Here is a 17,061-nt window from a genome sequence, read left to right as displayed (position 1 = left end):
ATATTACGAAAGATGTCCCACGGGTATATTTTATATTTTTTGTTGCTTTGCAGAAAGCCTTTGTTGAACTGAAATTGGTACTTAATACAGGTAAAACAAAGTACATGATGCTTTCCAATTCACTTAAAAATATATCTGAGGTTTTACGTATATGTACATTGTATGGTGCCCACATTGATCGTGTCCCCTCTTATAAATATCTGCGCATCTGGATTGATGAAATGTTATCTTTTTAAAAGCATATGGATGTGTTGGTTAAGCAGTTGAATAAAAATAGGCTTCTTCTCTAGAACTAGATCATCCCTGAACAGCCGAAATCAGATAATTCATTTACATTTCCTGGCGGTGCTAGACTACGGTGACACAATATATATGAATGCAGCTGCAACTACACTGAAACCATTAGATGCAATTTACCACAGCCCACTTCGCTTTATTACGGGCCACAGGTTCAGTATACATTATCGCATCCTATATCAGAAAGTAGGCTGGCCCTGTTAAGTCTCGTAGATCGATACACTGCTCTATTTTTGTTTATAAAGCCCTCTTGCATAAACTTCCGACATACCTTCATTGTTAAATTACAGACATATGAGTCATCAGAACACAGGGATGGCTAACTCTAGAGATCCCATTGATCTCTACGGAATTCGGTAAATCTGCATTCAGTTTTTTTTGCGCCCCGTGTATGGAATGATCTGCAGAGCTCTCTGCACCTTGATGCTCTTTTACCTCTAGGCCAGTTCAAGATGTTGATGGAGAACATCCATCTTGAGGAATGTGATTGCTTAAATTTCTTGTAAATATTGCATGTTTTTTATTACTTTTGTTTTTGTATATGTTGTATAATTTATGTACATACACGGCTCCCTTGCAAAAGAGGCCTTGGTCTAGATGGGATTTCCCTGTTAAAATGAAGGTTAAATAAATACAAACTGGATTCTAACAGTCGGGCAGTATGACCGGGCAAGATTTTGTCAGATTCCTATGTGAACAGGCTCCAATCTTTTTAAATCTGAACCAGTCCAAATGAGCTGAGTCTAGACTGTCTGAGTGAACGACAGTCCCGGATCTCCACAATGTAAATGTAGTTTTAGTCTCACCCACTCTCTCCTATACCCACTCTCTCAGGAGGGACCGCTTCACTTTCACTTTCAGGTCTATGTTAGTCCCTGATTAGAGGGAGAGAATAGAAAGAATCAGTGTTGCAGACCTCCACACTGTTCATTGACCAGTTATTCTCATATGTCTGGTTCCTCTCAAGGTTTCTTCCTGCCCCAAGGGAGTTGTCCCTTGGGAACAGTGACAAGGGAGGGCCCTTGTCAGGGCCCTGATTTAATTGAATAATAATTTATTGAACGTGTTCCCCCCCCTCCCCTCCAGATGAGGACCCAGACAGTGCTGTGGATGACAGAGACAGTGACTATCGAAGTGAGACCAGTAATGGCATCCCTCCTCCTTACTACACCACGTCCCAGCCCAATGCCTCCGTCCACCAGTACCCCATCAGAGACCAGCAGAACCGCCCCTCCTCCTACCCCCCCTCTAACAGCTGTGAACCCCTTGACTACCACCAGAGGGCCATCAGGTGTGTGTTGTCCTACTCCCCTCTATTTTTTTGCTGCTTGATCTCCTGCTCCAGCTCAGTGCTTGCCTTGCAGGCCTGCTCCCCTCGGGCTGAGGAAAAGACACACTCCCCTGCCTGGGTTCCCTGACTTGGTTCCCTGACTGAGTTCCCTGGCCTGTCTCTCTCTCTCTCGCTGCTTCTTCATGCATTATTCAACAAACAATCTCATGGTCGTTTGTCTGTTTGTGTGTGTGTGTGTGCGTGCGTGCAGCCATGTCTGAAATGTGGCTTGCCTACTACTTTCCTAAACTAAATACTGTGTCCTAATCGTACTACATACTATTTAGAACGTACTGTTTAGTACAAACGTATGCAGTAAGCAACAGATATCAAGATACTCATTTCGCCTTCTCAGTATGGAGTAGTAAGACATCGTGGCATTTAAAGCATAAACATAATATAGTTCACGAAAGTTTAACTTCATCCAGTTAGCATAACATCATTCATATTGTTTCCTATTCTACGGGCATAGTGTGAATGAATACAAATGAATCATCATCACCATACCATATTTTTTCTTCTGCTCTTTCCTATTAGCCATGTGTGGAATGGCATTCAACCTATAAGCACGGAACAATAATATACATTCCTCAGGCTTGCTGTTTAATCTATGGGCTCACTTTTGCAATTATCACATACCTCCCTCTCAACCAATGGGCGTAAATCTTTGGATGTATTTATATGTCAACTTACCCTCGTTCTCTCAATTTCTGTTTTCGCCAACCATCCACCTCCCAACCAGCTATAGTAACTTTAGGGCCTGTTATTTTGGGGGATTGATGTGAACACACCAGCAAGCTGGTCTGCGCATGCTCTTTGGACGCAGCTAGGGATGTCGTCTGTGCCAGCAGCCTTGTGAGGGTTAACACGTTTAAATGTCTTACTCATGTCAGCCGCAGAGAAGGAGGGGCCCGCAGTCCTTGTTAGCGGGCTGCGTCGGTGGCACTGCATTATCCTCAAAGCGGGCAAAGAAGGTGTTCAGTTTGTGACGTGGAAGGTGTCCGTGACGTGGCTGGTTTTCTTTTTGTAGTACGTAATTGCCTGTAGACCCTGCCACATACGTTTTGTGTCTGAGCCATTAAATTGCGACTCCACTTTGTCCCTGTACCAATATTTCGCTTGTTTGATTGCCTTGTGGAGGGAATAACTACACTGTTTATATTAGGCCATATTCCCAGTCCTCTTTCAATGGTTAAATGCGGTGGTTCGCGCTTTCAGTTTTGCTCGAATGCCGCCATCCATCCATGGTTTTTTGTTAGGGTAGGTTTTAATAGTTAGGGTAGGTTTCACAGTGGGTACATCTCCTCCAATGCACTTCCTTATTTACTCACTCACCGAGTCAGCGTATAGATCAAGGTTATTGTCTGAGGCTGCCCAGAACATTTCCCAGTCCGCGTGATCAAAATGATCTTGAAGCATGGATTCCGATTGGTCAGACCAGCGTTGAATGGTTCTAGTAATGGGTATATCCTGTTTGAGTTTCTGCCTATAGGACGGTAGGAGCAAGATGGAGTCGTGGTCGGATTTTCCGCAACGCGGAATTTAGAGTAGCAGTGGTCCAATGTATTGCCTGCACGAGGTGTGTTGGTTCATTGTCCTGTTGAAAAACAATTGATAGTCCCACTAAGCACAAACCAGATGGGATGGCATATCGCTGCAGAATGCTGTGTTAGCCATGCTGGTTAAGTGTGCCTTGAATTCTAAATAAATAACAGTGACACCAGCAAAGCACACCATCACACCACCTCCTTCATGCTTCACGATGGGAACCATATGCATGCGGAGATCATCCGTTCACCTACTCTGCATTTCACAAAGACACAGTGGTTGGAATCAAAAATCTCAAATTTTGACTCAACAGACCAAAGATTTCTAATCCTTTCTAATCCTGTCCATTGCTCGTGTTTCTTGGCGCAAGCAAGTATTCTTCTTCTTATTGGTGTCCTTTTAGTAGTGGTTTCTTTGCAGCAATTCGACCATGAAGGCCTGAGTCAAATAGTCTCCTCTGAACAGTTGATGTTGAGATGTGTCTGTTACTTGAACTCTGTGAAGCATTTATTTAGGCAGCAATTTCTGAGGCTGGTAACTCTCTAATGAACATTTCAGAGGTAACTCTGGGTTTTGCTTTCCTGTGGTGGTCCTCATGAGAACCAGTTTCATCAGTCGCAAACATCTTGATGATATTTGCGACTGCACTTCATGAAACTATCAAAGTTCTTGAAATTTTCCGGATTGACTGACCTTCATGTCTTAAAGTAATGATGTACTGTCGTTTCTCTTTTGCTTATTTGAGCTGTTCTTGCCATAATATGGACATGGTCTTTTACCAAATAGGGTAATTGATTTAACACTTTTTTGGTTACTACATGAATCCATATGTGTTATTTCATAGTTTTGATGTTTTAATAGTAAAAATAAAGAAAAACCCTTCAATGAGAAGGTGTCCAAACTTTTGACTGGTACTTTACATTGAACAACAGAGCAGCTTTTCGGTATGTTTTGTTATTTCTGTATAACCCCAACTCGACGACGAAGTTGGCTCTTTTACAGTGGAGGTCAATTGGAAAGAATGTTTGTTTTCCACCAAATTTTGGGAGAGGAGAATTTCTTATTTTTTATTTTTACGTGAATATTGACTCGGAGTATAGGGCTACCTGCCATCACATCTGGCTCCAAGGATCTTCCCTTGGAGACGAGGCCATTCTCCAAACTATTTAATAAAATGTGATATTGCATTCCGTCTTTGTTGTTCATTCAGTCAAGCCTGTATTGGATTGAACTTTAAAACGTTCTATTTTCAGATACCCAAAAAGCCTACTATTTAGAATGCAAGTATGGGTATTCGGACATGGCCAGTGAGTGTTTATAGGTGTCTGTATCCTTTCCTTGACCTTTCTCTCTTCTCTGCTCACCCCCTCTTGCACCTTCTCCCTCTCTCGCTCTCTCCCTCTCTATATACTTTTTTTAATAGCTTAATTTAACATGGAGTATACTGCAAATACTCCTGTCTTTGCTCCCTGTGAGGATGCTTGTTCTTTGTAATTTGTCAGCTTTCTGGAGGTCCCTCACCTTTCTGCTCTTATTTATTTATTTATTTCTCTCTCCCTATTTCCCTTGTTTTATTTATCTCTGTCTGATACTGCAATTAACTCTCATTGATTAACCATCAGTTTTACCTTCACGGTCAGGTGTTATAGCAGAGCGTTTTACTATTGCTCAGGGATGCTCTGGACATTGTGTACCTTGGGAAAGTCTCTGTCTGTCCCTCCATGTTGGTTACTGCTTCTTCTTATTTTGTCCTTCCTTCCCTCTTCTGTGTTCCTCCACCCTGCCTCTCATCCTCTCTCCACATTCTCACTTTCTTCTCTCTCTCTCTCCCCATTTATCTTCGTTTCCCTGTCTTGCTCCCCCTTCCTAACCAGTCCGACGGGAAGCTATGCATCGTCGGCAGAGTTGAGTCACTGCAGCAGCCAGCTGAGTGAGGAGGAGTACGGCCCGGAATACAGAGAGCGAGACCCTTATGATGAGAATGACTCCTACCACTCCTGCCACTCCTCTGTCAGCTACAGCAAAGGTTCTCCCGACTGGGACCCCGATGAGACCCAGGGGGCGTATAGTGACGAGGGGGGCTACAGTAAGGATGGGGGTGAGGAGGGGGCCATCTATGAGGAGGATGATGGTGGTCTGTATGAGGAAGAGGTGGCGAATGAAGGAGAGGGGCACATATATGACGATGAGGATTATCTTCTGGATGGGACCCTCAGTGAGGATATCCCCTACACCCCTACCCCCACCAGCACGGCACCCCCCACACTGGACGTCCCAGGTGCTTCTAGACCCCCTCTGCAGAAACAGCCCTCTCTGCATCAACAGCAGGCGCCACCCAGCCAACTGCCCAGCCATGCCCCAAATCTGGCCCACCCTCCGGGCATGGCTCCAGGAGGACAGCCCCCTGGACAGCCATCCACCCAGGCCCCTCAAGCCCAGTCTCATCCCCAGCCAGCCCCTTCCCCAGCCCAGTCCTTCTTCTCCATGGCCAAACCCTTCTCAGCAGCAGTAACAGGCCTGGCCTCCTCTTTCCTGTCTTCTGGAGTCCCTACTGCCCAACCTGCTCAGGCTCACCCCCCAGCATCACAACCCCATCCCCAGTCTGCCTCCTCCATCCCCCCATCTCACCCCGCCACTACCTCCCATGGGCCCCAGTCCACAACCACTGGCCCCCCCTCTCAGCTGACCACCTCCACAGCCTCTCCCTCTGTTGCACATACAACCACCCAATCAGAGGGCCCTGACCAACTCCTCCTAGAGGAAGACAAACCCCTTCCCCCAAAAATTAGGACCCCTACCCCGACAGAGGAGGAGCACCCCATGGAAGATGAGGACCAACGGTATGACGAGAGTCGCCCCCCCACCCCCGTAGAGGAGGAGGAACCCCTCCCAGAGAGGTAAACCCCCATCTCAAATCTTTTTCTGGTCTCCATGCGCAGAAGGGGCTTTGTTTATTTGGCCACCATATTGGGTGGACTGTGAAAAAGCACATAGGGGTGCATCTGAAATGGCCCCCTATTCCCTTCCAGTGCACTACTTTTGACCAGGGACGTTTTGACGAAGTGTCTTGATTAACCCCACAGAACCCCCCTCCGTTCCTCTTAAAAACACATAATTTTTTTTTTTTACTTTCCTTTCCTGAAATAACACTTGCTCTTGTCTTTTCCTGCTAGCACTGACTGCTGATAGTACATTTTATCCTCAATAAAGCAGCTAACTGTGAAATGTGGATATCTAACCTAACTACACTACATATCTAAAAGTATGTGGACACCAACTCGTCAAACATGTCATTCCAAAATCATAGGTATTAATATGGAGTTGGTCCCCCCTTTGCTGCTATAACAGCCTCCACTCTTTTGGGAAGGCTTTCCACTAGATGTTGGAACATTGCTGCGGAGTTTGCTTCCATTCAGCCACAAGTATTAGTGAGGTCAGGCACTGATGTTCGGTGATTAGGCCTGGCTCGCGGTTGGCATTCCAATTCATCCCAAAGGTGTTTGATGGGGTTGAGGTCAGGGCTCTTTTGCAGGCCAGTCATGCTCTTCCACACCGATCTTGAAAAAGCATTTATGTATGGACCTCGCTTTGTGCACGAGTGCATTGACATGCTGAAACAGGAAGGGCCTTCCCCAAACTGTTGCCACAAAGCTGGAAGCATAGAATCGTCAAGAATGTCATTGTATGCTGCAGCGTTAAGATTTCCCTTCACTGGAGCTAAGAGGCCTGAACCATGAAAAACAGCCCCAGACCATTGTTCCTCATCCACCAAACTTTACAGTTGGCACTATGCATTTGGGCAGATAGCGTTCTCCTGATATCCGCCAAAACCAGATTCGTCCGTCGGACTGCCAGATGATGAAGCGTGATAAATCGCTCCAGAGTCCAATGGCGGCGGGCGTTACACCACTCCAGCCGACGCTTGGCATTGCGCATGGTGATCTTAGGCTTGTGTGTAGCTGATCGGCCATGGAAACCCATTTCATGAAGCTCCCGACAAACAGTTATTGTGCTGACGTTGCTCCCGTTGGCAGTTTGGAACTTGGTAGTGAGTGTTGCACCCAAGGACAGACGATTTCTATGCGCTACAGCACTCGGCATTTCCATTCTGTGAGTTTGTGTGCCCTACCACTTCGCGGCTGAGCCGTTGTTGCTCCTAGACGTTTCTCTTCACAGTAACAGCAACTTACAGTTGACTGGGTCAGCTCTATCAGTGCAGAAATGTGACAAACTTGTTGGATAGGTGGCAGTCTATGATGATGCCACATTGAAAGTCACTGAGCTCTTCAGTAAGGCTCTGTCAATGTTTGTTTATGGAGATTGCTTGGCTGTGTGCTCGATTTTATATACCTGTCATAACAACGGTGTGGTTGAAAGAGCCAAATCCACCAACTTTATGGGATGTCCACGTACTTTTGTATATATAGTGTACCTTAAGATGAATGCATGAACTTTAAGTCGCTCTGGATAAGAGCATCTGCTAAATGACTAAAATGTAGAGAAATGTACAAATGTTCAAAAGTAATGCACTATATAGGGACAAATGGGTAATATTGGCCCCAGGTATAGAGTTGTTCTCAGACCTGCTCTTATCCTTGTAGTCCTCCTGTAGATGAGGAGCCCAAGGAGCCGGTGGACCCGTCTGTAAGGGCTAGGGGGAACTGGCGACGAATCATCGACAAGGTCCAACAGCAGCTTCGAGAGGTAAGGTATCACACTCAAACCTTGTTCCCATGTCCCAGTCCTATACTACTGGCCCAATAACTGTGTACTACTGTCCCTGTGCCTGATCCAGCCCCAGTCATATCCACATCCCTAAGCCTAACCTCAACTTCAACCCCAGCCCCATCCCCTAACCCTTGCCTAACACGCCAGCCCTAAATTCAGCCCCGGTCCTATCTAGTCTACCAACCCACTCCTACCAGCCTTGTTTCCAACCCCAGTCCCATCCAAAGTGCTTCATTCAGGTGTGGAGAAGAAGAGAGGGGACAGTAGCAGAAACATTCTAAAAGTCTCTAAGTACTTTCTGCACAGCTTTTGAAAAATGAATGTGATATGCATTATTTACTCCAAAAGCTAGAGTGAATGGGTTCCCGAGAGTATTTTGAAAGTACATTTAGACACCGCAGTGCAGACCTAATGTGTTTTGCAGCATACAATCAATATTTTAAATGATCTGAAAATACATTTTCTATAGATGGTGGTGCACATTTTCCCTTAGTATGGAAAATAACTCTCTGTCTCACGGAACTGCTAAAACATTTGATTTGAACTTTTAGTTTGATTGATTTATTCACATCATTTCTCTAATCATTCTGTTTTAATTGAATGAATAAACACTTGCTTTGATGTTTTATGTGGGTTTTGTCACTTTGCTTTCCTCCCCCCCTTTTTCGTTTGTCCCACTACTTTGTTTTCTTTCCAGTTTCATGTCATTGCCATAGCGATAATCACATGCACTCTGGTCGGCCATGATTGGAGCAGATTGACAGGTGGGTACAATGATTGGTTGCTCAAGAGAATGGTGGACTTGTTGGCCAATGATTTTTCGTTAATGTCCTGCGGTGCACACATTTTCACTTCAATCTTCAATTTCACTTCATAACAACTATGCTGTATTGTCTTGTACAATGTTTAATTTGTTTGAATTTCATGGTTTGAATACTCTGCACATTCATTATTATGATTTTATAACTGTAACAATCTCTCAACAATCTCCAAGCTCGTAGGCGTTGACTACAGTCAGGTGAAATTGTCAAGAAACCTTTCCATCAATACCTTTTGTAGTGAATGCTTGCAAAATCAATCAAAAACATTTTACTTTTTTATACCGGTTTATGTTTTTAAGCAGTATACAGTTGGAATTAATTTTCCTTTCAGTATTTATTCATTATATTTTTTCTTAATCTATGGGTTTAAGAAGGGCCTGAGCAGATTCAATCTGGCTTTCAATAAAACCAGACAAACAGAGTTAGGATGAGGGAGGCAGAATCCCAAGGTTGAATGAGTAACAACTCTCTCTTTCTCTATGGTTATTCTCTGACCCTGAGCTGGAGGATGGGAGTCTGAATGTGTGACGAGGGCCATAGCTAGCGCGAGATAAAAGTACATTTGATTGCTGTGACGGTCTGTTCAGTTAATGCTACAGTCTGGAACTGGTAGATCAGTGTTTTGACTTTTGAATTAGTGATATATAGCCATTGATCCTTGAAGAATATAGCTGGGGGGGGTTTCAGAATCATAGACTGTCGCTTTAATAACACATATAGATCTATGGCAGAGCTGCTCAATTCCAGGCCTTGAGGGACAAAGAAAGGCTGGTTTTCTTTCCTCCTTTGTGGTTGATTGATCATTTTATGTCATTGATTGGACAGATAGTTCACTCACCTGGAGTTCTGAGTTCTGAATGGGTTCTTTAGTAGAAGGTCTCTATAGAAGTGATTTCAGTTTATTAGGTCTAATTTAGCTCTATGACAGGAAAGAGCTGGAGTGGGTGGGAGGGAGAGAGAAAGAAGGTCTTTTACATTGAGAGAGGAAGATTAATAGATAGTGCAGCTTTAAGAATGTTGTCGGAGGTAGTCATCAGTGGTGAAGATGGTCTTGATTTCCCTGTTAGGGGGCTCGGGGGCATCTTCCCCCACAAAAAAAATCTAATTTACCAGCTAAATGCTGTCCTCTGGTGCATTCTGGACATGTTCTGCATATGGAGGAAATAGATTTCAAACGTTAAGTGAAAGATTTTAATCTCCCAGATATAACTGTACTCTTCCCTCCCTCCTCCCGGTCTTCTTTCTCTCTCCCTCTTCCCCCTCTTTCTCCAGGCACGAGGAGAGACATCCAATTCCTTGTGGTTTGGTAAAGGAGGGTGAGTTACCCATCACTGCTCACAACAAAAGATCACATACAGTAACTACCACTACCACGGCAGCTCAGTGCAGTTACCACAATGAGATTTACATACGTACAGTAAATGCTATACTAACTAGTGTAGTACAACGATCAATAAATAAATGATTGCCACTCCTGTGAATATGTAATACTGTAAAGTGTACATTTTCAGATTTTCCTCTTAAAATAGAGGATAGTTTCATCCACTGGCTCCAGTCCAGTGTGTATTGACTGATTTGCTGGGTGCCCTAAGTGGACTCGCAGCTCATTTGTAAATGGCAGACCTTATTTTAGAGTGTGACCGCAGCTGCATTGAAAGTAACCAGTCCAATATATGCACAGTTAGCCAAATACACATCTGGCTGCTCATTCATTCAGGTGGAGTATTTATTGCATATATACATTTGGGTCACCGAGGTTTCACTGTTCAAATGAGTATGGCCAGGAAGGGACCACCCTCTCAAGAGCTTCATGTATAGAATAGAATTAGTATTAGATTAGTCATACATTATTGTCCAGTTTTAAAAGAAAATAGCGATAAAAAAACATCTGGAGCACCTTGACATCATCATTTCACTTGAACAAAATAGTCTAAACTTATCCGTAGCAGCGGATATAGGTCTGAGGGGTATACAGTATATTTGTTGGCTGGTGTATAACAGTAAGGTTGTTTTACCTGCTCAGGGTAGGAGAGGTTCTGTACAGCATCGACAGCATGCCTGACCTACGCAAGAAGAAAGGCCCCACCCTGGTCAGAGACCTCGTAAGAGACCACACACACACCACAGCAACTTTACCTTGGCACATGCCACCCCCTCCCCCTTTTGGAATCATTACTGCCATTATTGGCCTTTCTGTCTGTTCCGTTTCCTCTGCAGTACTCTGGGGACCTAGCTCCCTCCCACAGACATCACACCCGCTCACTCTTTAGCCAGTCTTATGTCCTGGGAAATTGTGAAACCATGGCACAAAATGAGGGATTACCATTTTGCAGTGGATGGTGTGACAGGAAGTCTATAGCCATGACTCTAACTGTGGCATCCTCCACCTGAGTCATATAGCTGTCAAGCAGCGAATAAGATGCCTACGTACGTAAAAGGAGGAAGAGGGCAGAATATATTAAAAACTAAAAGCTGTTTAACACACAGACAAAACAGGCACACACACATTCATTTACATACACACCCTCTGCCTCCTTCCCCTTTCTTATACATTGTATATCAACATTTTCACATGCCACTCAACGAGACATGAGTATAAATCAATATGCTATATACAATTCTGATATGGTGTTTGTTTGCTAACATATGTTCCCTCTCCCCCTTCCCTCTCTACTTCTGTCATGCAGTTACAGGCCATGGTGAGTACCTGTACCAACACATATACAGTACCACTCAAAAACCCTTGTAAACATAATAGCCATACTTTATTTACACTATATATACAAAAGTAGGTGGACACCCCTTCTACTGATTCCAAGAACACAGGATGAGATGTTACTATCCTTTGTGCAAGCACTTCCAAGAGTTAATGAACAGTGAGCCTGGTGAAATTTGGGGAGCGCATCGTCAGTAGTGTACCTTTGGTTCCTAGGGTGTTTCGGCCTTTCACACTATACACCCTCCCCAAAGGCGGCCAGCGACAGGGTGATCAATCCTACGCTTGCATCCCATTCCCAATTAGTCATAGGTGTTGCCTTGTTGATGATAGCCAACATCCCATGGGACTATGCATGGCAGGGGCGTCCTCCTCCCTGAGTCAAGCATTGTTGACCGCATACCTCCTGGCCCTCTCACTTCGGGGCCCAGCTGGGGTCTTTCCTCTTCATCCAGAGCCACTGACTGCTGCCTTCTGCCGCCTCCGATACAGCTTTGATTGCCGAACGCTGGCTCTGGCCCTTAATTCCAAGGTCTCTAAGCAGTCTGGTTGTAGATGTTGCCACAAAACCTCTGCAGCCCACCTCCACTGGTCGGACTTCTGTGTTCCAGCCATGATGCCGTGCTTCGGCAGCTAGATCGGCATAGCGCAGATGCTTTCGCTCATAAGCCTCATCTACTGAGTCCTCCCAGGGTACTGTGAGCTCAATGATGAAGACCTTCTTGAGCGAACGGGACCAGAACACCATGTCAGGTCTTAGGGTGGTGGTTGCGATCTCCGGAGGAAACACAAGTTGCCGGCCAATGTCAGCTAGCATTTTCCAGTCGCGGGCCAATCGCAGCTGGTCTCGCTCTAGTGGTGTCGAGCCGCGCTTCGGTGGTTTAGCCCCGAAGCATCGGCCCCGAAGCATCGGGCGGTTTAGCACCCAGCATCGGGTGTGATGCTGCTGGGGGTGGTAGGGAGTTGGTGGCAGCTCGCTTGTCCTCCAGGGCGGACGCAAGGTTTTTAAGGACTTGGTTGTGACGCCAAGTGTAGCGTCCTTGGGTGAGGCTTGTTTTACACCCCGTGATAATGTGCCTGAGGTTGGCTGGCATGGAACAGAGGGCACAGTCCGGATCTTCACCATACCATTGGTGAAGATTAACTGGAGTTGGAAGGACGTCATATGTTGCTCTGATGGAAAAGCTCAACCGCCTCGCTTCCATGGCCCACAGATCCTTCCAGCTGATCTTCCTCTTCTCCACACTGTCCCATCGAGTCCACTGTCCCTGTTTGGAAAAAGAGACTGCCTTGGCCCACCTTGCAGCCTCCTCCTGATGGCGTACTTCCTGCACTACCATCTTCCGCCGCTCTGGTGCAGTGGCCTTACTCCAAGCAGCACGGCTAGTTAGCCCAAGGCCTCCTCTCCCTTGCTGAACATGACCCACAATGTCAGCATGTCTGAGGGCTGCTGTTGTCTCCTGGACTGCTTTTCCTGGCCTCCATTTGCGCCCAGTTGCCAAGGTCGGCGCGTTGTTGCTCACCACTGGGTCTCGAGATTCATTCAGTGTCATCTGGAGCCTGGTTTTTGAACACTTGAATTCCTCTGTTAGACTGGTGAGGGGCAGCTTGAGGACACCATCTCCATAGAGGCCGATGGTGGTAAGGCATCGTGGAACTCCGAGCCACTTCTTTAAGTAGCCTGTGACTCCTCTTTCCATCTTCTCCACTGTTGAGATTGGAACCTCATACACTGCTAAGGGCCACAACACCCGGGGTAGGAGACCAAACTGCAGACACCAGGCCTTTAACTTTCCAGGTAGCTGGGTGTTGTCGATGGACTGTAGGCTACTACTGATGTCTTTGCGCAGCTGTTGCACCTGGTCTTTGTCCTTCAGGCTTGCATCATACCACCTTCCAAGGCTTTTTACCGGCTGCTCAGACACTGTTGGGATTTGGTCATCTCCGATGAAGAATTTCAGGTCAGAGAGTACTCCCTTCACAATCGAGATGCTGCGTGACTTGGATGGTTTATCCACTGAGTGGATTTGGTTATTTCAGCCACACCTGTTGCTGACAGGTGTATAAAATCAGGCACACCGCCTGCAATCTCCATAGTCAAACATTTGCAGTAAAATGGCCTTACTGAAGAGCTCAGTGACTTTTAAAGTGGCACCATCATAGGATACCACCTTTCAAACAAGTCAGTTTGTCAAATTTCTTCCCTGCTAGAGCTGCACCAGTCAACTATAAGTCATGTTATTGTGAAGTGGAAACGTCTAGGAGCAACAACGGCTCAGCCACGAAGTGGTAGGCCACACAAACTCACAGAATGGGACCGCCAAGTGCTGAAGCGCATAGCGTGTAAAAATCATATGTCCTCGGTTGCAACACTGAGTTCCAAACTGCCTCAGGAAGCAACATCAGCACAAGAACTGTTCGTCAGGAGCTTCATGAAATAGATTTCCATGGCCGAGCAGAAGCACACAAGCCTAAGGTCATCATGTGCAATGCCAAGTGTTGGTTGGAGTGGTGTAAAGCTTGCCGCCATTGGACTCTGGAGCTGTGGAAACACGTTCTTTGGATTGATGAATCACGCTTCACCATCTGGCAGTCCGGCTGACAAATCTGGGTTTGGCGGCTGCCAGGAGAACGCTATCTGCCCGAATGCATATAATGCCAACAGTAAAGTTTGGTGGGGGAGGAATAATGGTCTGGGGCTGTTTTTCATGGTACGGGCTAGGCCCCTTAGTTCCAGTGAGTAAAATCTTAACGCTACAGCATACAATGACATTCTAGACAATTCTATGCTTCCAACTTTGTTTCAACAGTTTGGGCAACGCCCTTTCCTGTTTCAGCATGACAATGCCCCCCCTTGCACAAAGCGAGGTCCATACAGAAATGGTTTGTCGAGATCGGTGTGGATGAACTTGACTGGCCTGCACAGAGCCTTGACCTCAACCCCATCGAACACCTTTGGGATGAATTGGAACGCTGACTGCGAGCCAAGCCTAATCACCCAACATTAGTGCCCAACCTCACTGATGTTCTTGTGAATGAATGGAAGAAAGTCCATGCAGAAATGTCCCAACATCTAGAGAAAAGCCTTCCCAGAAGAGTCGAGGCTGGAGCAACTCCATATTAATGACCGAGATTTGCACATACTTTTGGTCGTGTAGGTTCAAGGCTCAAATTGAATGTATCATTTATACTCTCTCTCCCTCCCCCCCTCCCATTCTTGATCTCTACCCCCCCCACCCCCCCACCCCACCCCCAGTCTATGGCCTCTCAGAATGCTCGGAAGGCTGGGATCACCACGGCGATGGCCTGCAGCACCCTTGGCAATGAGGACCTGGTGGGTCACACAACTTATGACCTCAGCGTGTCTCAGCAGAGCTAAACAATATCCATTCAGTTTAATTCTCATTTCAATCAACTTTATTATTATCATCCCCAAGGGGCAATTTTCACCTGCGGAACATAACACTTTGAAAAGAACCTGTAGCCGACCACACTTTTTACTGCTGAAATGCAATTGATTTATTAAACAACCAAGGTTTTTGGCAGCTAGCTGCCTTCATCAGGCAGTGTGCATGTATAATTAATACCATATTCCTCCCTCTGCCACACTCTCTCTGCCTTTTTCTCTCACTCTCTTTTTTGCTCTCTCTCTCTCCCCCCTCTCCTTCCATCCCTTCTGCAGAAGAGTCATGTGTACAAGAAGACTCTACAGGCTCTGATCTACCCCATCTCCTGCACCACGCCCCATAACTTTGAGGTGTGGACGGCCACCACACCCACCTACTGCTATGAGTGTGAGGGGCTGCTGTGGGGCATCGCCCGCCAGGGCATGAGGTGCTCCGAGTGCGGGGTCAAATGTCACGACAAGTGCCAGGACCTTCTCAATGCCGACTGCCTGCAGAGTAAGGAACACATATGTGCACACCCACGAACACATGCACAAGCATTTTGCTACACTCGCATTAACATCGGCTAACCATGTCTATGTGAGCAACAACAACAACAAAAATATTTTACATGCAGTACCAGTCAAGTCTGGACACACCTACTCATTCCAGGGTTTTTCTTTATTTTTACTATTTTCTACATTGTAGAATAACACTGAAGACATCAAAACTATGAAATAACACATCATGTAGTAACCATCATGTAGTAACCAAAAAAGTGTTAAACAAATGAATATTTATTTTATATTTGAAATTCTTCAAAGTAGCCAGCCTTTGCTTTGATGACCGCTTTGCACACCCTTGGCATTCTCTCAACCAGTTTCATGAGGTAGTCACCTGGAGTGCATTTCAATTAACAGGTGTGCCTTGTTAAAAGTTCATTTGTGGAATTGTTTTATTTCTTAACCTCTCTAGGGTATGTGGGACGCTAGCGTCCCATCTGGCCAACATCCAGTGAGATTGCAGAGCGCCAAATTCAAATACAGATATGCTCATTATAAAAATTCAGAAAACAAAACATATTTTACATAGGTTTAAAGATGAACTTCTTGTTAATCCAACCACGGTGTCAGATTTATAAAATGCTTTTCGGCGAAATCATACCTAGCCCAGAACATACCTAGCCCAAAACATACCTAGTTGACAAATTATTACAAACAGTAACCAGCCAAGCAGAAGCGTTACAAAACTCAGAAATAGAGATAAAATTAATCCCTTACCTTTGATGATCTTCATATGGTGGCACTCAGAAGACATTCATTTACTCAATAAATTTTCATTTTGTTCGATAAAGTCTCTTTATATCCAAAAACCTCCTTTTTGTTCGCACGTTTTCTTCAGTAATCCACAGGCTCAAATGCAGTCAAAACAGGCAGACCAAAAAATCAAAATTGTATCTGTAAAGTTCATAGAAACATGTCAAACGATGTTTATATTCAATCCTCAGGTTGTTTTTAGCCTAAATGATCTATAATATTTCAACCGGACAATAACGTCGTCAATATAAAAGGTAAACAAGAAATGCACTCTCAGGATTGCGCATGTAACTGCTCTGTGACTGGTCTTACTTCTTCAATTATAAGAATACAAGCCTGAAACAATTTCTAAAGACTGTTGACATCTAGTGGAAGGCATCGGAACTGCAAATTGAGTCCTAAGTCAATGGATACTGTAATGGCATTGAATAGAAAACTACAAAACAAAAACATCTTCCTGAATGGATTTTTCTCAGGTTTCCGCCTGCCAAATCAGTTCTGATATACTCACAGACACTATTTTAACAGTTTTGGAAACTTTAGAGTGTTTTCTATCGAAATCTAACAGTTATATGCATATCATATCTTCTGGGCCCGAGTAGGAGGTGGTTTCATTTGAGGATGCTTTTCATCCAAAATTCCGAATGCTGCCCCCTACCCTAGAGAGGTTATTGCGTTTGAGCCAATCAGTTGTGTTGTGACAAGGTAGGGTTGGTATACAGAAGATAGCCCGATTTGGTAAAAGACCAAGTCCATATTATGGCAAGAACAGCTCAAGTAAGCAAAGAGAAAGACAGTCCATCATTACTTTAAGACATGAAGGTCAGTCAATCCGGAAAATGTCAAGAACTTTGATAGTTTCTTCGAGTGCAGTCGCAAAAACCATCAAGCGCTATGATGAAACTGGCTCTCATGAGGA

At 45.1% G+C, this 17,061-nt stretch overlaps 1 protein-coding gene across 1 annotated transcript in view; it reads left to right on the top strand.

Moving 5' to 3' along the window:
• LOC109871484 (protein unc-13 homolog A-like) overlaps positions 1-17,061 on the top strand; it is a 138,124-nt gene that overhangs the window by 51,706 nt on the left and 69,357 nt on the right. Inside the window, exons 9-16 of the mRNA XM_031806721.1 lie at positions 1,384-1,588; positions 5,050-6,072; positions 7,777-7,879; positions 9,997-10,040; positions 10,748-10,826; positions 11,412-11,423; positions 14,697-14,774; positions 15,123-15,342. Of these exons, the coding sequence (XP_031662581.1) occupies positions 1,384-1,588; positions 5,050-6,072; positions 7,777-7,879; positions 9,997-10,040; positions 10,748-10,826; positions 11,412-11,423; positions 14,697-14,774; positions 15,123-15,342 (1,764 nt within the window). The remainder of the gene's footprint in view (positions 1-1,383; positions 1,589-5,049; positions 6,073-7,776; positions 7,880-9,996; positions 10,041-10,747; positions 10,827-11,411; positions 11,424-14,696; positions 14,775-15,122; positions 15,343-17,061) is intronic.

This window comes from Oncorhynchus kisutch, linkage group LG27 (assembly GCF_002021735.2).
Source record: "Oncorhynchus kisutch isolate 150728-3 linkage group LG27, Okis_V2, whole genome shotgun sequence".
NCBI classification, from domain to species: domain Eukaryota; kingdom Metazoa; phylum Chordata; class Actinopteri; order Salmoniformes; family Salmonidae; genus Oncorhynchus; species Oncorhynchus kisutch.
This window is presented reverse-complemented; position numbering and strand designations above follow the sequence as displayed.